The sequence below is a fragment of the Dasypus novemcinctus genome, chromosome 21 (genome assembly GCF_030445035.2).
Source record: "Dasypus novemcinctus isolate mDasNov1 chromosome 21, mDasNov1.1.hap2, whole genome shotgun sequence".
NCBI classification, from domain to species: Eukaryota; Metazoa; Chordata; class Mammalia; order Cingulata; family Dasypodidae; genus Dasypus; species Dasypus novemcinctus.
Window position 1 is genome coordinate 68,812,222 of NC_080693.1, and position 21,977 is coordinate 68,834,198.

Here is a 21,977-nt window from a genome sequence, read left to right on the forward strand (position 1 = left end):
CCTTTTGCCCTGTCTTCTAAGTACAGTAAGTTGTGGACAGGTGTATCTTTGTGATTCCAACTCAGTGGTTCTCAACCTTGTTTGCACATTAGGATCACCTGGAGAGCATTTAAACATACTCATGCCAGGACCTCATCCCACATCAATTAAATTAGAATTTCAGGGAGTGGAGGCTAATGCATGAATTGTTCAAAAAGCACCCCAGGTGTTTCAAATTTGCAGTCAAGGTTGGTATACCCTGCCTAATCGAAGAACTGAAAAGCAGAATAATAGTTGGTAAACCAAAGACTTTAGGGTAGATGGTCTTTAAAGACTTGTTTTTTGGTTAGGCCACTAAAAAGAATTTATTGGGAAATGGGGGGAAAGTACAGATCTTGCTGAGAAATGGGAGAGGACAGAAATTCACATTGAGATTTGAGGTGGGCTCCTCTAGGCAGAGAGGGTGAGATTTGGTTTGTATACTTGCCATTTTTTTTTAAGGTTTATTTTATTTATCTCTCCCCTCCCCCCCATTGTCTTCTCTCTGTCTCCATTTGCTGTGTGTTCTTCTGTGTTCGCTTGCATTCTTGTCATGCGGCACCGGGAAATTGTCGCTTTTTTGTTGTTGCATCATCTTGCTGCGTCAGCTCTCTGTGTGTGTGGTGCTACTCCTGGGTGGGCTGTGCTTTTTTCTCGCGGGGCGGCTCTCCTTGCAGGGGCCAATCCTTGACATGGGGCTCCCCTACGAGGGGGACACCCCTGTGTGGCACGGCACTCCTTGTGCACGGCAGCAGCACTGCATGTGGACCAGCTTACCACAGGGGTCATGAGGCCCTGGGTATCAAACCCTGGACCCTCCATATGGTAGGTGGATGCTGTATCAGTTGAGCCACAACTGCTTCCCTTGTGGTCACCGTTTAATCTATTCCTTCCCTTGTTAATGCTAAGGGGAGGGGCCGCAGCTGTTATTGGTTACCCCACCTATGGTGGGGGCCCATGGTTTGGAAACCTATTTGAATTGTCCCGGGCTTCACCTCAGTCCCAAGTGGGACCTCAAGGTCAAGGTCACGGTCTCGGCAGGGTCTCGTGGCCATATTGTCTTTTGGTTATATTGTCTGTTGGTCATGTTGTCTGTCAGCCATGTTGTGGCTTATCTTCTTCACATTTTCCTGTACTAACTGGCTTCAACTCCCCCCTCAGAGAGCTCATGCCCTTATTCTTAAGGGGGTGCTGAGGGGCAAAAGATCATTCTTCTATAGTTACTTCCTGCTGGTTAGGGCAGTAGTCTCTGCTTGACAGGGTGTAAACCTCTCTGACTATTCTATTGTGGTTGAGGGAAGATGGGTCAGGCACCCTGGGTGGAACTGGATGAAATCCTGCACGACTAATAAGGCATTGATGCTGTAAGAAGTAATTAGAATTGTGAAGATACATGGTCCTATTAAAAGGATAAAGAAGATGGTGGTAGGCAGGCTCAAAAGGGGGGCCAGCCATGGCATAGTAGACCACAAGAGTGAGAAAGGTCAGGTGACTTCAGAGGCTGCATCCTCCCAAAATTGATGGGAAATGATAATCTTCCTTGAGTTCTTTTATGCTGTTGGTTAACTCTAGGGAGAGATTGTGGTAGACCTGCTGGGTTTGGGTATAAACTGTCAACCCCAGTTCCCACAGCAGTGGTAATGGTTAGGACAGCTAGGAGAGGTATGAAGAAAGGCACTGCCCTAGATATAAACTCATAAAGACAGTATAGGCAAAAACAAGACAAGTACAAGGCAAGCAAAATAAAGACAGTACTTAAGAGAGCCATTCCTTTATCTTATAGGCATGTTCAGTAACTACTTAGAAAATGAGTTAAATTTACCAAGACTTTTTACATGTTCCCTCTGCATGTGATCTAGAAGAGATATCATCATAATCATCAGGCATATAGGTACAGTACTTAATACTAATCAATGCACAAGTTCCTCTTGGAGCTGCAGTTAAAGATCTCAGCTCCATGTTTGCAATACCATATATGTTATCTCTCCATGGGAGCAAGGCCATAATGCCAATTGTGTCTGTTTAAATTCTACTCACAGTACTGTAATAATTGTTTCTCCACTTGGTATGTCCTTCACACAACCAGAATGCTGCAGCACCGTTGATCCCAGAGAGAGACTAGAAACTTAATTCTCCAATATTTCACTGGCCTGGTGCATAGCGCCTTTCAGCACTATGAAACAGAGCCAGTCTGGAGGCAGTGTCCATTGTACTTGTGGTCATATCGAGCCGTTGCCAGCTGCTGCAGGAGTCTGAAACTGCAATGTACTTTAAGGTCTTTCTAAATTCTAAAATATTGCAAAATCGACTAGCATCTTTGTACTTCGCCAACAGCAGTGGTGGCTTTGGTTCTGCTGGTACCTGAGTGGAGCTGGGTGGAGGCTTTCTGGAGTGTGGCTCCCCCTGCTGTCTACTGCTGTCCTGAAAAGCTCACTTTAGAAATGCCTATAGTAGTAGCTATGACACTCCTCTGTACCAGAACCCGACCTTGTAATTCCCCTGCCACATTCATTCAACAAATACTTAGTAAGATGACTCACATTTCCTCTTCAAACTCTTCCTCAGGCCAGAGATAACTATATTTGTGTTCATTACTTCAACCTCTAAAAACTTGAGATTTCTAAATCATTCTAAGGCCAAATGAGGGACACTACAGGGAGAATTGTAATCTAATATAAGAAATACTTTTCTGAAACCCAGAGCTATCTAATAATAAAATGAATTGCTTTGTGAAGTAGCAATTCCTTGGTACTAGTGCTACTCAAGTAGTAGTGGAAATGTATAGATGTATAGTTTAGTGAAGTATAGAATAAAACTCCTAAATTAGGGAAGCGGATTTGGCCCAATGGATAGGGCATCTGCTTACCACATGGGAGGTCCAAGGTTCAAACCCAGGGCCTCCTGACCCGTGTGATGAGCTGGCCCATGTGCAGTGCTGATGTGCTGCCATGAGTGCCCTGCCACACAGGGGTGTCCCCCTGTGTAGGGCAGCCCCATGTGCAAAGAGTGAGCCCTGTAAGGAGAGCCGCACAGAGCAAAAAAAGTGCAGTCTGCCCAGGAATGGCGCCACACACACACGGAGAGCTGACGCAGCAAGATGATGCAACAAAAAGAGACACGGATTCCAGGTGCCGCTGACAAGAATACAAGCAGACACAGAAGAACACAGAGCGAATGGACATAGAGAGCAGACAACTGGGGGGGCTGTGGCGGAAGGGGAGAGAAATAAATAAAAAGTAAATCTTAAAAAAAAAAAAAGACTCCTAAATTGAAGGATTTAGGATAACCTATAAGGCCCTTCTAACTACAAAATTTCATGATTCTAAAACCAGACAATAGAAAAATAAACCTAAGACAGAGGAATGGTTTCTGAGTTATGAAATTAAACTCTAGAGTTCTGATACTTCCAACTTTCACATTGCCAAATATAATTTAAAAATGAATACAGGTGGGTTGTTTTAAAGAACACCATTATAGCATATAAAAACCTGAACTTTAAGAAGATTAATTTGGGACTTGATTATTTGCATTATAAAAGGACTATTGACTTTGTAAAATTGTTCAATTTTTGGGTAATAGAAGTAACTGTGCATCTAAGTATTGTTTAACTTAGGCTTGGGAAACTAAAAATTCTAAAGCTTTACTGCTACCTTTAAAGTTCATTGGAAATAAAAAAGAAGCATCTGAGATACGATTAGGAAAACAGAATATAATTTATAAATAAGAATTTAAACACTCTATCAGGAGACATGAAACATCTCAAAATGCAATGTACAATTTCTTGAGTGCTGTAATGTGTTAAATCACCTCAGAAATATAATTTAATTTTATTGTTTCATAAGCCTTGTAAGAAAATATATTATTATTTCCATTTTATAGGCAAGGAAACTGGGTCTCACGGTAATTAAGTAATTTGCTCATGAGCCCAAATCAAAATCCAATTCTTTTGGATTCTTTCTCTTACTATCAAGTTACCCCAATCCACTTCTCTTAGAACAAAATTGCTCACTGACAGCTTGAAGACCAAAGGTTTTTGGGCAAAACAGTGTTTGCCCATAGAATGTTTTCAATATGCATTAGTTGCAAATGTTTAAAAATTGGACGTCCTGTCCCTCGAAGAATCAGAAAATCTGGCGGCCCTGCCCCAGAAGTCCTGCCTGGGGCCTGAGCGCTTACGGTAGCCCTGGTTTCTATTCTTCCACGTGGTTTCCATTACAAGGAACCTGCGTGTCAGCTGTGCCCAGCCCCATCACACCCCGCCCTGGGCACTTATGTCATCACCAGCCTGCACCTGTCGGCAGTGACTTGGCAACCCCCAATTGGGAACCTCCCTTCCCTTCTCTTGTCCCAGTTCCAACCCCAGACACTCTGGTTCTGTCCACTCCAAACCCATTTTCACCTTCTTCCCATTTCCCAAGGGTAATTGGGCCTAATGTGTATTCATCATAACATCTTTGCACCAAGGTAATTCTATGTTTTCTCCCATTGTTTCTCACATTTCAGCAGGCACATGTTGGGGCATTTTACTTCTGCACTTAGGCTTTGGAGGCAGGTGAATAGGGAACCTGGGGAAGGTAGAGAATCAAGTATTTAGAAAAACTTGGGGCAGGTGGAGAATCAGAGACCCCTACAGCGTGGAAAGGGCAGCAGGTGGCAAGTTATAAGATTGAGATTTCTGGAGAAAGACACCTGCTTGCAAGAGATAGAAGCCCAAGGAATGCAAATAACGGTTCAACTTACTTACCCAGTAACTGGCCCCTTGCCACTCACCCCTTGCCCAAGAACTTACAAGATGTCAACTAACAACCCCACTAGGAGGCTACCCCTATGCTTCTCCCACCCACCTGCTCCCGCTTTCCTTTCTTTTAACACTGTTCAGGAAACCATCTTGTTCCTAGTTTGGTCCTTGAATTCTTTCCTGTGATTGAATAAGAACCCTTTCCGTCAACACTCTCATTTCTTCTCACTCTTGGGGAGCCTAGATTTGGTGGTGCTGGTTGGGGAGAGAGAAATGCCTGCACGGACTTCAGGGGGTGGCCCTGACCTCTAACTGACCTACAGACGTGGGCAGTGGGATCAAGTGTGTAATAGAGGAGTGAAGGCTTCACCTTCATTCTGGCCCAAGAGCTGGCTCAGTTATATTTCAGTGGCCTGGTTCCTGAGAGTCCACAGGCCTTCCCAACCCACATTTTGCCCCATTCTGCCCCTTCCCCTCGGAACAGAATGGCACCTCCTCAGACAATATGATGCAACTTTATTTTATTAGGAAAAAAGGTGGGGGGGCATGGAGTGGTGCTTTCCAGGGTCAGGGGAGATACTGGGGAGGGGTGAGAGAGCTGCCCTGCAGCTAGAAGGTACAGCTGCTTTCCCCAAAGCGACGACACTTCATGACCCGCAGGTATGTCTCGGCCTTGTGCAAGTCCTTCTTGAAGCAGGAGAGCATCTTGTAGTTCGTGAGCAGCGGATCCTCACTGCTCAAGTTTGTGTCAGACCTCTCATAGGTTTGCCTGAGGATCTGCTGAGCCGGGTGCCTGTCATCTTCCAGCACCTGCAGAAGGGAAGGGAGAGCAGGAGAGGCTGAGCCTGGGCCGCTCTTCCTTCTCACATCCCTCTTTCCCCCTCCCCTCCAGAGCTTAGAAGAAAGGGGCAGAGGGTTGAAATGAGGGGACCAGCGTGCCTGGGTCCCTGTGGACAGGAGAGCAGCCTGCCTTCCCACCCCCAGCCCCATGTCAGCCCACCCAGCCTCAGCTAAGGCCCAGGAAGAGGGCGGGCTTCCGGGGGCGGGGACCGGCTCCTCACCCGCGTCAGGGTCAGGATGCCTTCCCGCAGGTCCTTCAGCTTGTCATGGATGCGGTCGGAGATGCCAAAGACCAGGCTGTTGGTGAAGACCCTGTCCAGCGATTGCATGGACCCGAGCCACGGCTGGATGAGCAGCAGCGAGAAGTGGAGCAGGTCCAAGTCCTGCGGGGAGAGGGGTGGGCCGAAGGTGCACGTGGGGCGGGGCAGCGCCACCAACTGGCCCGCATCCCACCCCCTGGGAGGGGAAAGGCCACCCAGGGGGCCGGTGGGGACCAGGGGAGCAGGGGGCAACTGCTTAGAGATGGGGAGGGTCCCGCGCCCTGGCCAGGCAGCTGCTCACAGAACTCCTCTGGGCCTCGTCCTTGCCCGAGGGGGTCGGGATGTTCTCGGAGAAGCAGAGGCCACCCTTGCCTTTCTGGACGGCGTATCTCTGCCCCTCGGGGATGTACATTCGCTCCTGGGAGGAGAAACGCCTGCCTGAGGTCTAAGCTGGTGCACAAGTTCTCCTGGCTGCTGGATTTGGACCCCCCTCTGTTCATGCTCAGCTGACAACGCCTGCACTTGGGCTTTTTAAAAACCTCCCTGTCCCTGTCCCCCCGGCCCCCCTCCAGTGCCCATCCCTCGGGAGCTTACAAACTCTTTGTAGGTGTCGGCGACCAGCTGGTGCAGGTGTTGGGCTCGGAGCACCGCGTTGGCAAACAGGCTGGACAAGGACATGGTAGGGAAGGCGCCCGCCTCCTGAGGCCAGGGCAGGCAGAGCAGGGCGCCAGCCAGGAGCAGGGAGGTCCGGGAGCCTGCAGGGAGACCCGGTGGGGGGGGCGGGAGGGGCGGAGAGCAGCGGGCTGCGGGCGGGCGCCAGCTCTCGCTCTGCCCCAGGGGCTTCTCCTTTCTCCTCCTCCTCCCCCTCAGGGACTGGGAACATTTTAAACTTGGCCAAATTTCTGGGCTCACATTCAGAAGTCCCAAGCCCAGAGGGTTAATGCCACGGTACACAACACGCCCACGGGCATTTTCGGGGCGCTTACCTGCAGCCATCGCAGCTGGGTGAGCTGTCCTCAGGACCCTGGGCGGTTTGGGGAGCTGGGGCCCGGGATCCTGGAATTGGTCCTTTGCAGGCCCTTTTTATACCCTGGCCCCTTCTCTTTCCTCCCAGCCCCCACCTCTTTTTTTTCTATACATGATGGGCCTGTGCTGATGGATAATTTAGAACCTCCTCCCACTCACCCTGTTCCCGCTCCTCTCCTGGGGTCATGTCCCCTGGGCTTGTCATCTTCCCTCCCCATTGCCATCAGCCCGAGAGACCTGCGTACACACGGGGTCTCTCTGGGTCAGCTAGCGAGAGCCCACCCAATCTGTTCCCTTTTTAAGGGGGTAACAGCTGACTGATCCAGGATCCCACTGTGGGTTTGTCGGCCAGGGTGAGGAGGGCCCAGCCTGGTCCCCCACCTGGGGGCTGTTTGGATGGCTGCTCCTTAGGAGCTCTGCGCACCCTTCTCCACTCTCCATCCCTTGCCTCCTCCCTGAGCTATTCCCCTCCACCCCCAGAGAGAACGTGTGTGTCCGGAAAGGGGGACAAGCACGCCAGTAGATTCTGGGGCTTCTGGGCACTGTTCAGCGCCCCCACCGACCGGCTCCCCGGCGGGGCCTGGGGCAGCTGGGAGCAGTGAAATGCTGCCCACTAGAGGGCACCAGCCCCACACAATTGCACTTCCTTTTCCCAGAGCGCCCCTGGCTCCCCAGGTCCGTGAGGCAAAGGACCAAAACTGGACGAACTGTCCCTGCTCCTTGGGACCTGCCACAGGGATGTATAGCAGGAAAGCAGAAATCCCAGGAACAGAGACGGACAACGAGTGCTTCTCCTGCAGCCCTATCACCATCAGAGACTCAAATTTAGAAGAGCCCTTGAGAGCTTGAGCCTCCTCCATGGGGCTGGGGTCTCCAATTCTCTTCCTTCTCCTTTTTATATCCATATAGGGCTTATCAGGTTGCAAAGAGTTCTGCTATGCATTCACACATTTGACCCCATGAACATCATGGGTAGGGAGTATTAATACCCCGTTTGACAGAGGAAGAGACCGAGGCTCAGAGGAGACCGAGCTAGCTCAGTCAAGGTAGCAGATTTCCAGAGCCTTGCTCTTCTGATGTCATGTTGCATCATCCAAGACCCTGTCTCCAAAGAAGACTGTGCGGGAGCCACTCAGCTGTTTTACCTTATAAATCACTCTCAATATAGAATCCTGGAAGCGGACTTGGCGCAGTGGTTAGGGCGTCCGTCTACCACATGGGAGGTCCGCGGTTCAAACCCCGGACCTCCTTGACCCGTGTGGAGCTGGCCCATGCACAGTGCTGATGAGCGCAAGGAGTGCCGTGCCACGCAGGGGTGTCCCCCACGTAGGGGAGCCCCACACGCAAGGAGAGCACCCCATAAGGAAAGTTGCCCAGCACGAGGGAAGGTGCAGCCTGCTCAGGAATGGCACTGCCCACATGGAGAGCTGGCACAACAAGATGACGAGACAACAAAGAGATACAGATTCCTGGTGCCAGTGATAACAGAAGTGGACAAAAAAAAGAACACGCAGCAAATAGACACAGAGAACAGACAACTTGGGGTGGGGGAGGGGTGAAGGGGAGAGAAATAAAAAAAAAAAAGACATTAAAAAAAAAAAAAAATATATATATATAGAATCCTGTCCCTAATCCGAAGGGGCGTTTTGCCTCTTTGCTCTCCCCTAACAGGGCAGGCTGTTTCCTCCCATTTCCCCCGTGGTAAGGGTCCTGAGACTCGGGGTGTCATGTGGGAGATCCCACAACAGGGCAAGCCAGGATGAGGCAGGCCGGGACCTCCGATGCCAGGGCGGGGCTATCTCAACACCTGCAGGTCACCAGCATCCAAAAGCCCCAGGGGTAGCAGCAGGAAAGAACATATTCCCCTCGTTACACCTTCCCCCCATGCGTTGAAGAACACTTAGCGCTTAGCCCTGTGGGAAAACAAACAAGCAAACAAGCAAACAGTTCTGGAGGCTGTTGGCACAGTGCTGGCACTCCGTGTGGGGAGGCCACAGCCCAGGGGTCCAGACCCCGAGTGCCTGCGCCTTGCTACCCCCTCCCCCAGGTGTTTCTGGAACCAGAAGACAGAGCTTCCTTTTCCCTCCGTCATTCCCGAATCTTTGTCCAACCAGTGGCCCTGATTTGTTCTCAGCGAGGGAGGGCCCCGGGACCCATGGGGTGTCACCAAAACCCAGGCTCTGAAGGAGGTGGGCCACTCCACCGAAGAGGAGGAGCCAGGTGGGAGGCAAAGAGGGTCTCTGGACCTCCCCCGCACCCTGGGGAGGGGCCACTGATGTGGACCACCCCCCCCAACCAAGGCTTTTAGCCAAGACCGGGGATTTATGTGTGGACCTGGGGAAGCCTCAGGCCTCCCCTAGGAGTGAGGGCAGCAGGACCAGCATTGGGGGCAGCTAGATGGCTCCATGAGGTGGGCGGCCGCTGTGGCTTCCCACCGACAGGTACTGCCCAAGAACTGGCGGGACCAACCGGGGAGAGGGCAGAGGCTGTCTCCTCTGACCACACCCACTTCTCTTGACCTCAGAACTCCGTTGGCCCAAAGGACTCTGGGGACCCCTGAGGATACACTTTGCACCTTTACAAAAAGGTCATCATGGCAACCACCGGAAACACAGAGGGAAGCACTGAAGGGTGTGCTTGTGGTGGGGGGGCGTGGTGGTGGTGGTAGAGGTGGTGACATTGGAAGCTGGTGATCCTTTTCTCTGATCTGGACCCTTTCAGGGCCTTCCTTGATGGAGGCCACATACATAATCCATGGCTAACAGAAGATGAACTTTGAACTAGACTCGAGATTTTCCCTGCAGTGCGGGCAAGATGGTTGCCCATTGGCCTCCCAGTCTCCCTGGACCCAGTAGCCCTCTCTTGGGGTGCCGCCTGCCCAGCAGTGGCCCCTGAGTTGTCAGTGGGCAGAGGCCGTGATTAACATCTCCCCCAGCCATCTTGGTTTTTCTTATGCACATCCTTTTAATAATTTGGGATCCATGAATTTCTCACTGTGTGCTTGGAAGCCAGCAATATTTCCAGACTTACCCATCTCTGGGACTCTCTGTACCTACTGCTCTTGGACTTAAAGTGGCCTCTTTTTGAGAGACCCTCTTAGGGTCAAGTCCCCGGGGTTTGGGACCATCTCAGTTTTAGAGCCACACTCACCCCAGTTTTAGGGGTGGCCTCTAAAGGTCTGGAGGCAGCCCTTTCCTGCACCCTTGGTCACTCGAAGCCCATACTTCGGGCTCTCCCCTGTCCCCCATGAGGTCAGAGGCTGGTGATATGCTCTGGACCTGCTCCACCTCCTCTTTGCTTCCAACATCCTTTCCATGAGTCTTAGCACTAAGTTGCTCCCTCAGCAGAGAGAATACTGTCTGAGGATTCCCAAGGGCTTTTCCAGGGGGCTGGGGGAAGGAGATCAACATTTCCAAGTGTCCCTCACGTGCCAGGCCTCTACCAACTACAGGAAGTATGCGCCCATTTCCTAGCCAAGGACACTGAGGCTCAAAGAGATAAAGTTGGTGGTCCCAGCTCCTTTGACGGTCTTCCCCCCATGCCGGGCTCCTTAGAACCCCCATCTCATTAGGCCAGTGGCGCTGCCGGGTGCGGACAGAACTTTCCTCAGTGCAAAGCTGGTGAGGCAGGGATCAAGTCCCAGCACAGAAGATGTTCAAAGAAGGTGGGGGGAACTGAACGCAAGTAACTGTAGCCCCAGAATGAGGTGTCCATGGCACTAAAAAAAGAGGCAGAGAAAACAACCTGATGTAGCCTGATTCAGTGAACCAAGCCACACTGTCCTTCATATTTGTATTGCACGTTTCAATGTACATCGTGTTTTCACTTCCTTTATCTCACTGGACCTTTGAATTTGCCACATGATGAGGCCAGAGGGTTCAGGCAAGGAGGGAGGGGTTTGGAGGGCGAGGGGTGAGGGGTGGGGTGGGGGACAGACACTTGTGTATTGCTGGAGGTGTGGTTGATACGGGTTGAGGATTTCTGAACAATCTGGAGGTACCTAATCTACACAACAGGATGTGCTAATTTCCACTTTGGGGATTTTTCTCAGGGAGGCAGTCCCATTGGAAAAGAAGGACGCACAAGCTATCTCCAGAAGTCGTGGGAAACTGGGGCCCTTTCCTGGTGCCCTCAGCTGGAAATAAGCTTTCTCTCCTTTTACCTTGTCCTGTGGTTATTTGTGGACGTTGTATTCGCCTTACTGGACCGTGAGCTCTTTGAGGCTGGATTCATTCATTCATTCACTCATTCATTCACTCATTCACGCACGCTCTTATTCATGCATTAATTTATTCAATAAGTACATGATGCCCATGCCCCTTGTCAGACATTGTACCAGGCAGATGGGCCTATCTAGGTAGATATCTAAAATGAAAGAAATGATCCCTTCTCTTCTGGAGCTTATCATCTCCTGAGAGAGGCCATAGCAAACAAATAAATATATAATGGTAGAATATAGGTAGTAATTTCGTGTTGTGAAAATAGCTATGAAGGAAACAACTAAAATATACAAGTAAAAGAATAGCCTGGGGTGTGGGGGGAGCTGGGCTATGGGCAGAGCCCCGGGCCCTGGAACTCAACAAGTGTCTGCCGAGTGGATTGAATGAACGGAAATACATCACCAAGGAAAGAACAAATATCCAACCAGCCGGGAATGGCAAGGCAGACCATGCTGCGACTTGATGTTCTATTGCTAATATAGTTATTTTCAAATAACACATACCGGAACTTGCAATTCATGGCAATACATATATTGAAAACATTATGTGAAAAATGTAGAACAAGGCGTACGCATATTCTGATTCCAATTCCATATGAACATTCTATTCGAACTTGGAACTTGTAAAATCTTAGCCTTAAATGGGATCTCAAGGAGAGTCTAGCCCTCCCTCCTGTCACGTGGAGAAAGTGGCACTAAGGCTGAGAGAAAAAATATGTTTTTTTTCTTAATTTTGGAAACAGCATTAGGGTCAGTCTGGATGCGTTTTAACAAGTTGTGATATGATTGAATTCAAGATTTACTGCTCAGTAATTTTAGTTCTTGGTGAAGTTGCTGAAGTTTCCAAGGAAAGGCTTTGAGGGTGGAGAGGACAGGTAGAGCATCCCAAGGGGAAGGTGGTTTTTTTCGTTTGTGTTTAGTTTTTTTGTAACTGAGTCAACAGCAGGTCCTGAGGCGGCCCTCCCCGGGAGCAGCGTGTGCTCTGGGACACAACTGGGCATTTCACGATGTGGCCAAACCCCGCTACTGAGATGGACCCGAGAGAGCAGAGGGTGTGTGGCCAGAATCCGGGGCCCAGACACGGCCTTTGAGATGGCCTCGAGGCCCCGCCCCGAAGACTGGGCCAAGCAGGACACCTGCTGGGGGATTGCCATTCCCTTTTTACATTTTATTTTGTTTTGTTTTTCTCTCACCTCTGATTCTGCTGGAAAAATACCCAAACCCAGGGGTCCAGAGCACCCGGACCTGGCAGCACCTGCAGTGAGAGGGCCGGAAGTCAAGCTAGAACGGAGGAGGAACCAGCCTGTGCTCAAGCCATTGCCCCGAGGGACCTGGCTGGATTCCCCTAGTGGGCAGCGGGGCGTGTGCCCACGAAGGGGGCCTTGCGCTGTGCCCTGCAGAGCCTGTGGGGTGGGCGAAGGGGGTCCCCAGCCTGGGCTCCTGGAGGGATGGTGCAGGGGCACGACCTCTTAAGGGGCAGGGGCACCCACCCACCCCCGCCGCGGCTTAAGAACGTGTGAACAATGGGAAGAGCAAACCTTTTAAAACAGGAGCCTTGTGAACCTGACCCAAGCTGTCTCAGGATTCCCACCTCCACCCCCCACCCCCCACCCACTCATTGCTGCAAAGTCCTTCCAGGGAGGCGGCTGTGATGTAGTGGAAAGAACACTGGGTTTGGAGTCAGAAGGTCAGCGTGGGACTTTTGGCCAATTATAACAGCCTTCCTGCACCTCGATTTCCTCATGTGTGAAAGGGGGGTAATGCTACCCCCTTGCCAGGAGATGCTGGGGCCTAAGCAAGATAACGTAAATGAATATGGAGGTGTCCAATAAACATCCGTTGGACCCAGCCAAAGCATTTGGCTCCTGTTCTGTATCTTGATTGCGATGATAGACAAACAAATCTATACCTGTGCTAAAATTCATACAGCTGGACATCGAAAGAAAAAGCCAATTTTACTGTGTGATAATTGAACAAGAAAAGCATCTGGTTCAATGTTATGTCTCCCATTTCACAGACAAGGCAACTGAGACCCGAGATGCTCATGGTCCCGGTCACCCTCACCAGCTCTGTTTCCACTGCCTACGCCCCTTGTTCTGGCGAATGGCCTAGAAGGCAGACGCTTTGGTGTCAGACCCTAAAACAGCAACAGGGAGCAGGGAGGGGCTCTAGATAAGCGCAGGAAGGCAAGAGCCTGTCGGGGGTGTCCGTGGACGGGGTCAGAGCCCACATCGTTCTGTCAACAAACCCTTGAAAGCCTGCGGGAGGCTCAGGCCTCCAGAGAGTTGGACAGTGAGTCCTTCAGTGAGGCCGAGGCCCCCCGTCCGGGGCAGTCCCAAGGAGGGAGAGACCCTGGTGGAGGGAGAAGTCAAGACTCTCCCCCGCCCTCCACCCTAGCCCAGGGTCCCTGGTGGAGGTAGGAGGACAGAATTAGCGGCACTATGCAAAGCAGCAGGAAAGTAAAGGCTCCAGCTCAGTGGAGACAGATGCCAAAACAAGCTCGTTCCCGCTGGCGGAGGGAGCCCGGCCTGGCCTGGGGGGTCCGCCCGGGCCCCGGGGAGCCCCAGGGCGTGGTGGAGGGGCACAGAGCCCACGCAGGAGAAGCCTCGTCCACCTGTCCCAACACTCCTTTCCAGGGGAAATCTGGTTAAAACTGGTTAACAGAGGCCAGAGCACGAATGGCAGAGAGGAGTTTCGGGGCGCCACAAGGCCGCCGGGCAGTGGAGGGCCGCGGGGCCTGTGAGGGAGGCAAGGCACGCGGAGGCTAACTGCCCCTGAGCTCCCAGCTCCCAGCTGGCGAGCCGGGGCCCTGATTTGGAGGGCCTTAGGGACTGTTCTGTGGGGCTCTGATGTGAGGCTGGGAAAATCTGAAGGGGTCACCTGACTAAGGGGACGCAAAACCTCACCGCCACACAGCACAGCCTCCCTCTTAGGAACCTCTCTCTCGCGTGACCCCGGGTCATATTTGAAAAAAAAAAAAGTCCTAGGCTTGGTGGGGGAGGGGCAGGGGTCTGTGGTAGAGGCAGGGGAAACCCCTGCCCTCAGGGAGCATCCAGTCTAGCTGGAGAACCCAGGGCTGCACGTGGGGACCAGCGAGGGCAGCCTGGGGCAGTGCGTGAGCCAGAGCTCCACGAGTCGGTCTCAACAGAGCTTGGGCAGCGACTGGGGCACCCAGGAGGGCTTCCTGCAGGCGGAGGGCTTGAGGGACCGTAGGTCTGGGAAGGTGGAAGACAGTGGAGTCGGGCAAGATGCTCCAGGGCAGAGCTCCGGCCCTACAGAGCGAGACTCAAGTGCTGTTTATTGGCTAAAGGGGATGTGGGGGGCCTCCCTGCTGAAGGGAAGGGCCAGTCCAGTCACTCCTCTGAGGACATGACCAGAGAGAAGCAGGACATGGCCCAGGAGACCCTCCCTCCACGGGTGCCCACATTCAGACGACACTCCTGCCCAAGCTGTCCCTCCCATCCACCCCAATGCCATAAGAGGTCACAGCCTGTGTGTGGTTTCTCAAGACACATTGTTTATTCCGTGGGGGAAGGGTCTTCAGGTCTAGGAGTCCAGGGGGGGGGAGAGGGTGAGAGAGAGGGACGCGGCGCTCGGTGGCCCGTCCGGGGCCGAGTGGGGGCCCGTGGCCCTGCCCAGGGCCTGCAGGGAGCTGGTCTGCTCCGAGTCCATTTGCAGGCTCTGGACAAATCTCTGCCTTCTGCATCCCAACCGTGGGGACGGATCCCTGCATAGCACCCCCAGAAGTCTGGGCCAGTCTATCCCCAGAGGACTCCCAGCTCCAAATCACTGCCCTGCCGCCCTTCCACTCCGGGCCCTTCCGACACAGGGCTGGCGTGGGGAGGCGGATCTGATGGGCCAGATTTGGCAGCCGACGGGGGTCTGGGGAGCAGGGAAGGGGCTGGGAACCAGGCAGGCTCTGAAAGCAGTCAACGGAGACCCTGGAGGCGGTCCCAGAGGTGTGGGGAGGGCCCAGCGCCTCACTCCTGGCCTGGGTGCTCACCCACTGACCACTTCACTTCCCCTGTCCGCAGCGTCACTATGTCCTCGTAGGTGGCCGTCTGATCAATGTCCAGGCCCTGGGGACAGGGAAGGGCGCTCAGGCCTCGGCCCCACGAGCAGAGGGTGGCCGCCGACCAGGCGGGCACACGGGCGGGCCCTGCTCCTTACCTCGTAGGTGTGGTCTTCCTCCAGCCCAGCCTTGCTGTCATCCTGGCGGGAGTGGGGGTGGGGGCAGGGCGTCAGCGTCCCCTGGCCCCGTCCCCAGCTGGACCAGGCCCAGGGAGGGCTCAGGGCCGGGGTGGGGATGCGGGTTGTTCCAGAGGTCAGGGGACAGGTGAGGGGCACGCGGAGACAAGGGTACCCAGCCTGGCACGGCAGTCAGCAGGTAGATTTACGTGCTATCCCACGTTAATTTAAAGCACGAATGTGCGCTCAGGCAACTGACCGAATGAGTGAAGGAGCAATTGAGCAGGTGAGGAAACTGGCAGACTCCAGAATGGGCTGGGCCAAGTGGGCATCCGGGCAGGGTGGGGCGCTGAGACCCTGCCCCAGGTCAGACGGCCCGGCCCCCTCCCCAGCCCCGGGGCTCCGGCGGCCCCAGCGGCCCCAGGGGTCACCTTGTCCAGCAGCAGGAAGATGGGGACGATGATGAAGAGGCAGATGAGCAGGGTCTGCACCATGATGATGCCGTCCTTCAGCGTGTTCCGCCGCTTCTGCTGCTCCAGGGAGCTGAACCCTGGGGAGAGGGGCGCTGTGAGCTGGGGGGGGGTCCTCATGGGGCTCCCACCCTGGGGGTGCAGTGGGGGCCACTCTCCTGGGTGTTCTGAGGGCCACGGCCACCTCCAAAATGTGGCCCACCCCACTGGCGGAGGCAGGGATGGGCGGGGCGGGCTGGTGGGGGAGGGGTGCACAGCTGGACAGGCACCCCACGGTGCTGGCTGCGGCTCCCCTCCCGGGCTGGCAGGCGCCCCAGCACCCACCCATGACCCGCAGCTCGGTGCCGCAGCCCCAGTAGGTGTTCCCGGAGCACTCCTTCTTGCAGAAGTAGATGCCGTTGTCTTCGAACTGGATACCGCGGATGGTGAGGGTGGAGACAGTGTGGCTCAGGTTCTGGAGGACGCGGCCCTGCTCCAGGTGCACCCGTTGGTATGGCGAGCCTGCGTCCTGCTTCCGGAACCAGTTTACCATGCCATCGGGGCTGTCCATGTGGCACTTCACTTCAAACACGGAGCCCCGTTTCTTGGCCACGAAACGTGGGTTCTGCCAGATCCGGGAACAAGGGCTTCCTGTGGGTGCCAAGGCCAGGCTCAAGATCCAGCTCAGCATCTCCCTGCCAGCCCGCACCTTGGGCCCCTGTCCCGGGCGGGCACTGCCCCCAGTCTCCGTCCCCCTCTTAGTCCTTTCTTCTCAGGCCTTGGGAGTGGGGACAGGCCCAAGGCACAGAGGGATGGGAAAACCGAGCCACATGAGGGGCCGCGGGCTGACGCAGTGGACCCTGCCCTTCCCGCCACGCCTCCCCCTGCTAAGGCTCTTGAACCGGTCCATCCCTTTCCATCCCCACCAGGCCCGACCACACCCGCCAGGGGGCCGCAGGCCTGGCCTGATGCTTCCGCCTACAGCGGGATGACCTGTTTGTCCCCAGCTAGACAGACTCAGCTCTGGCTGTCCCCCTGCTCCGACCCTCGGGTCCAGCCCACCCCTCAATGCCGAGGGGGCGGGGCCGGGAGCCAGCCCTCGGGGAAGGAGGCCTGGGGCGGGAGGCCTGGGCCAGCCCTGGGACAGTAACCAGCCCTGGGACCGTGACCAGCTCTGGGCCGGGACAGACTCGTCCCCTGCGGGGGCAGGCGAGGTCACTGACCTGAGAGATCGCCGTACAGCTCCTCGGGTTTGGCTGCCGGCACAGGCTCACCTGCCGGGGGGAGGGAGGAAGTGGGCGGGGCCAGCGCGGGCCTCCCACCCGAGCTGGCTGCCCCACCCCTCACCCCTCCACCTTCCCACACCCGCTTCCCCCTTCCCGGGCAGCGGCTCCCAGGCCCCTGGGCACCCCAGCCCAGGTCCCTCTGCCGTGGAGTCCCGAGTGGGGTGGGGGGCCCTTCGGGGCCGGCTTCCCAGCGTCCTCTTCCTTGACCTGAGGGCTGGCCCCCAGCAGGTGCTTAGATGAGGGAGGAGGGAAGTCTCGGCGGGGAGGGCTTCTCCCACCTTCCAGGTGAGGAGGCGAGCGTTTCTGGAACATGCCTCTGCGAGCTGGTCGGGGTGGCCTCTCCCCTGCTGCGCCCCACCCACCAACCACAGCGCCCCAGAGGACCTGGGGGGACCCCAGGCCTGCCCCCTCCCCCACCCTGGGCCTAGCCCCTCCACAGCCAAAGCCTCCAACCCCTTCTCGCCCTCACACCCAGCGCAGCCCAGGCCCCCTCCAGGCAGAGGCAGGAGCCGTGGCTCCACCGTGGGGCAGTCAGAGGGAGGCAAAGAGAGGAAGAGAGGAAGGAGAAGGCTGAAGGAGCCAGAGGAGGCCAGACGGTGACAGAGAGTGAAACCGGCAGGCCCTGCCCTGGGCTGTACCTGAAAGCAGCAGCAGCAGCAGCAGCAGCGGCCAGTTGCTGGGCACGGGAGACAGGGCCAGCTCAGACATGGTCACCACTCCGTGCCCGACCCCAGCCCCGTGACGAAGTCGGAGGCTCCTGGGGGGAAGCGTATAACTGCCTGGGCTGCAGCCTGTCCCTTCCCCACCCCTTCCCCACCAGGCCCCTTCCTGCCATGCAAATCGGGACCCAGGGGAGGCACCTGCTCTCCGGGGGACTCTGGGGGAGGGCGGGCGCTCTTGTCAGCTGGGCTGCGAGGCCTGAAGCTCGCCAGCGTGGGCACCACAGCTGGAGCCGTGGTGGGCGCCCTGGGAGGCTGGGCCCCTGAGTCTCCTAGGGGCAGCTTGTGCTCCCCTCCCCGGGACCCCCCACTCCACTTGTGGACGTCCCCTGGGGCTTGCCGGCCTCCCATCCCGCGGTCCGCCAGCTCCTGGCAGGGCCCGGAAGGCTTTAGTTTCTTCCCAGCACACAGCCCAGGGCCTGGTGTTTAGCTAAACACACGTGGTTCCTGTATACAGAGTCCCTCCTGCCCCGGAGCAGCTGCTCCCTGCGGGAAGGGGGCACTGAGGAAGGCCCGTACTGGGGTGGGGCTGGGGCACAGCCAGGGACCCAGGCCAGGCAGCCAGAGGGGTCCAGGGCAGAGCTTCTAGGCTGGAGCGCAGCAGCCATGGTGGGAGATCTGCCCCTGGGAAGGAGGGAGCCACGGAGGTTCTTGAGCAAGCACAGGCCGAATGTAGCAGCCACTTGCGAGAAGATTTGGTCTCCCCTTCCTCAGGCTGTGGGAGAGTTTGCTGGGGGCTGCCACAGGGGGTGAACTTAGGGGGAGACGTCTTAGAGAAAACCCACCGCTCAGCCATCAGGGCCTGCCCGTGCAGCTCTTAACTGCCAGACTCTGAGGGCGTGGAGCTCCAGGGCCTCTGGGGCCGGGAACGGGACACCCGTCAGGTTCAGGCCCTCGGAGGCTCACTGGCTTTATCCCACCCGTCAGCCGGGGAGGCGGACAGAGCCAGAGCGTCAGGAGGCCGCCAGCGCCGCGCTGCTGCCCTGCCTCAGGCACAAGCCCAGCTCCCTCGGGTGCACGACCGACCGCAGACGGCGGCCCGCACGCGGCCCGCGGCCCAGCCCGCGCCGCCTCGGGTCTCTTCTTTCTCTCTTGGCCCTCTCTGCCGCTCTTCCCCTGACCTTCAGGAGGAGGGCAGAGAGGCTGCAGCCTCGGGGTCCTCGGTCTACACCTACTGTTTTCACACCTTCCGTTTTCCCGACCGCCCGGGCTGCGGGCAGCCTGCTGGGGTTTAGGGAAAGGAGCGGCCGGGGCCTCACCTGGCAGGGCAGGGCCACGCCTGCGGGGTGCAAGGGGTGCAGGCCAGGAACTGAGTTGAGGAAAGGGGGGCAGGGGGGTTACAGTTTCATCCCAGGAACAGCTCGTTCCGGACAGTCCCAGATGTTCTTGCTTGTTTCCAGATGTTCCGAATTAAAAAACATTTCGGTGAAAAGCTGTCAGATGTTCGGTTCACAGAACAAACAGCCCAGGAATATAAACATGCCCCGAGGTCAGCCTGGGGACCTTGGGCCCCCTGGTGCTGGGATGGGGAGGGGTGCTGGCTGAAGAGGGTGAAGGGTGTTGGGCAGAGAGGGGTGGAGCCAGGCTCCCCCCAGAGTGGGGCAAAATCTGGGGGCTTCTTTCTTGAGTAAACCCGACCTGGCCCAAGTCCCTGGTGATGGAGATCTTGGTTAGCTTTGGGGCTAGTGGCCCCCCAAAGCTGGGAGGGCAGCCGGGGAAGCGTGGGACATGCGAGTCTGTGTGTGTCACCAGGTTGTGCAGCGTGGGGCCTCCTCGGCAGCTGCGCCTGGGGCCCCGGGAGGGACTGCAGGGGGTGTTGGGGGGCAGCTGGCACCTCCACAGGCACACACCTAACATCCCCCGCGGGCAGGGATGCAGATGTGGCCTTTGGACCTCATTCCCATTCATGCCAGGCAGGGATCCACTTTCAGGAGAGGCCCCCGCAGAGGCCCCCGCAGAGGCCCCCGCAGGCTTATTTACCACCGTTGGGGCCACGCCGTCCCCTCCCTGGTGACAACAGCGCTGAGCTCTCTCTTGCGCTCGTGACGCCCGTTCCTTCCCCAGAACCAGAGGCATTGAAAGCGCCCCCTGCTCTGCCCCCAGCTGCCCTGGGCTGCACACCCTGACATCTGGCGGCACCTACCCCCCACCCTTTCCAGGAAGGCAGCACCAAAACAAGTTAGCGGGGAGGGGGAGGGGCGGAGGAGGGCTCAGGGGTTGGGGGCGGCAAGAAGGCAGGGACCCTCAGCAGTCCTGGGAAGGGCGGGAGGGGGACAACCTCAGGGAAGGAAGGGCTTGGACCCCTGAGCCTCTCCCCTGGTCCAGCCTTACTGCCTGGGCTCACTGTTACCGGAAGGAGAGCTGCTGGCTTAGAAGGACGTGGGTTCGAATCCTGCAGTGTAGCAGCCCGAAAGCCTCCCCAAGTTACTCAGTGGCTCTCAGCCAGGGTGGTCCCACACCCATCCTGTAGCATTTGGAAATACACGAGGACGATCGAGATGGGCACAATGACCAGTGGGTGTCACTGGCATTCGTGGACCAGGGCCACTAAAGGCCCTGCCACAGGAGGAATTGGGTGTCAAAAACAAAGCCTTTTCCTGCCCCATATGCCATCGGCACTCCAGTTAGCAACACCTACTCAGAACCTCTTGAAGATCAAGGTTCCTCCTTTGTGTAAAACAGAAAAGAATCATCCTGGTATGTTCTTCACAGGGCAGTGTGAGCATGACAGGAAATCCGTATATAGAACACTTGGTGAAGTACCTGGAAGGACAGTTCATGCTCAGAAAAAGCCGTGAGTAGCACTGATAACTTGGAGAAGGGTTTTTGAAACATCAGCCTAAGTTATCGATGTTTTTTGCCCCGTATTTCGCTTTTCTTCTCCCGCCATTCAGAGGTCAGGAGAAGGATGGGGCACATCCTGCATCCCCATCCTGCATCCTTGAGGCCAGAGAGGGCCCTGGAAGAAGTCTCGAGAAACTTAAACTCAGGAGCGCCCCCTCCCTGCCACCGGAGGGGGCCAAGCCCTTCGCAGAGTCCCAGGGGCAGCCCGAACCCGCCAACGAGCAAGAGAACCTCAGGGTGGAAGGAGCTGCAGGGACAGACTGAGGGACATCTCGGGACAGCCCATGGCTCAAGGCCCCACAAGTGCCCCCCACAGTGCCCTGCAACCTCACGACCCAAGAAAAGGGGGTGTGGAATCCCTGAAGAGGCTCGAGACCAAGTTTGGAGGAATACACAGCCCCAGAAGCCAGAAGTCAAGTTATTGAAAATAAAATTGTCGGTAAAACTGTATTTCACCCTCACTGGGCTTGGGGTGTGTAATAACATGTTTCCTCCCAGATCCCGGGGACCCTGGGGTCAGAGGTCAGAGGCCGAGTCTGGGGGTGTGTGGTAGCATCTGAGGGGAGGGAGGGGATGCACAGTAGCCCCATAGGCACCTTGGAGGTCTCTGAGGGAGGCCGCAGGGAAATGAAATGATGGGGGCTTCCAGAGAAGAGAGGCTGGGGGGCACAGGGTCCCAACACCTCCTTCCTGGGAGTGTGGTGCTGCCTTCGGGGGAGTTGGGGCCCTCCTCACCCTGCCCTCCCTGACCCAGGAGGCGCCCCATGTCTTCCCCACTTGGCTCCAAGCCCCATCAGCTCCGTTTTCCTTCTCGCTGCTCTCAGCCCCCGGCGACGTCCACACGCAGTCACGGAAGGGAGACGCCCACTCGCCAGAGGCATCAGGCAGGGTTTATTGTAAGAACTGTACAAAGGAGCCCATCTGCCCACCAGCTTGGGGCCTGTGCCTGCCAGACCAACAGGAACAGGTTGTGTCTGCCCAGGGGGCGGCCTGGACCCTGCTCATCTCCTCATCCTCCGCAACCTGCTCGCAGTCCCGTGGCGAATGTCCAGTCCAAGAGATTTCAGTTTGGGGCCAGGGGAAGGACAGGCAGTGGGGCAGGGTGCTGGGCAGGGAGGAGGCTGACCCCTGCCGGGGGACCCTGGGAAGGCAGAATCACTGCAGGGAGAGATGGATGGCGTGGAGTCCTCTCTCCACCGAGGAGACTCAGGCTGGAGGTGGGGAGGAGGGCCGAGGCAGGGGGTAATGGAGAGAAGCAGAGGACGGGGAAGGAGTGGAACACACGGGGCGTGGTGGGGAGGGCTGCCCAGCAGGACGGAGGCGGTGGGAGGGCAGGACGACAAGGACAGAGGCGCTGGCCTGTGGTCGTGTGAGCACACACACAAACACA

At 56.1% G+C, this 21,977-nt stretch overlaps 2 protein-coding genes across 2 annotated transcripts; both read right to left on the reverse strand.

The window, feature by feature from the left end:
• Positions 1 to 5,271: 5,271 nt before the first annotated feature.
• Positions 5,272 to 6,611, reverse strand: LOC101417411 (somatotropin). Its single transcript, XM_058285013.2, has 4 exons — positions 6,451 to 6,611; positions 6,158 to 6,274; positions 5,818 to 5,979; positions 5,272 to 5,566 (listed from the first exon to the last, which is right to left on the reverse strand). The coding sequence occupies exons 1-4, from the start codon at positions 6,532 to 6,534 to the stop codon at positions 5,366 to 5,368; spliced, it is 564 nt and encodes a 187-aa protein (XP_058140996.2). The 5' UTR covers positions 6,535 to 6,611; the 3' UTR covers positions 5,272 to 5,365.
• A 7,987-nt stretch (positions 6,612 to 14,598) lies between these two features.
• Positions 14,599 to 17,825, reverse strand: CD79B (CD79b molecule). Its single transcript, XM_058284526.2, has 6 exons — positions 17,663 to 17,825; positions 16,962 to 17,012; positions 16,084 to 16,389; positions 15,721 to 15,839; positions 15,272 to 15,313; positions 14,599 to 15,180 (listed from the first exon to the last, which is right to left on the reverse strand). Exons 1-6 carry the CDS (start codon positions 17,730 to 17,732, stop codon positions 15,082 to 15,084), a joined length of 687 nt encoding a protein of 228 aa, XP_058140509.1. The 5' UTR covers positions 17,733 to 17,825; the 3' UTR covers positions 14,599 to 15,081.
• Between the last annotated feature and the right edge of the window lie 4,152 nt (positions 17,826 to 21,977).

Excerpts from the sequence above, each read along its gene's own strand:
- LOC101417411 (XM_058285013.2), bottom strand. The coding sequence starts at position 6,534 with ATGTCCTTGTCCAGCCTGTTTGCCAACGCGGTGCTCCGAGCCCAACAC. Across the intron at positions 6,275-6,450 it reads CCGACACCTACAAAGAGTTT|GAGCGAATGTACATCCCCGA; the intron begins GTAAGCTCCCGA and ends TTCTCCTCCCAG. Across the intron at positions 5,980-6,157 it reads ACGAGGCCCAGAGGAGTTCT|GACTTGGACCTGCTCCACTT; the intron begins GTGAGCAGCTGC and ends CTCTCCCCGCAG.
- CD79B (XM_058284526.2), bottom strand. The coding sequence starts at position 17,732 with ATGTCTGAGCTGGCCCTGTCTCCCGTGCCCAGCAACTGGCCGCTGCTG. Across the intron at positions 17,013-17,662 it reads GCTGCTGCTGCTGCTTTCAG|GTGAGCCTGTGCCGGCAGCC; the intron begins GTACAGCCCAGG and ends TCCCCCCGGCAG. Across the intron at positions 15,840-16,083 it reads CACCGAGCTGCGGGTCATGG|GGTTCAGCTCCCTGGAGCAG; the intron begins GTGGGTGCTGGG and ends CCCTCTCCCCAG.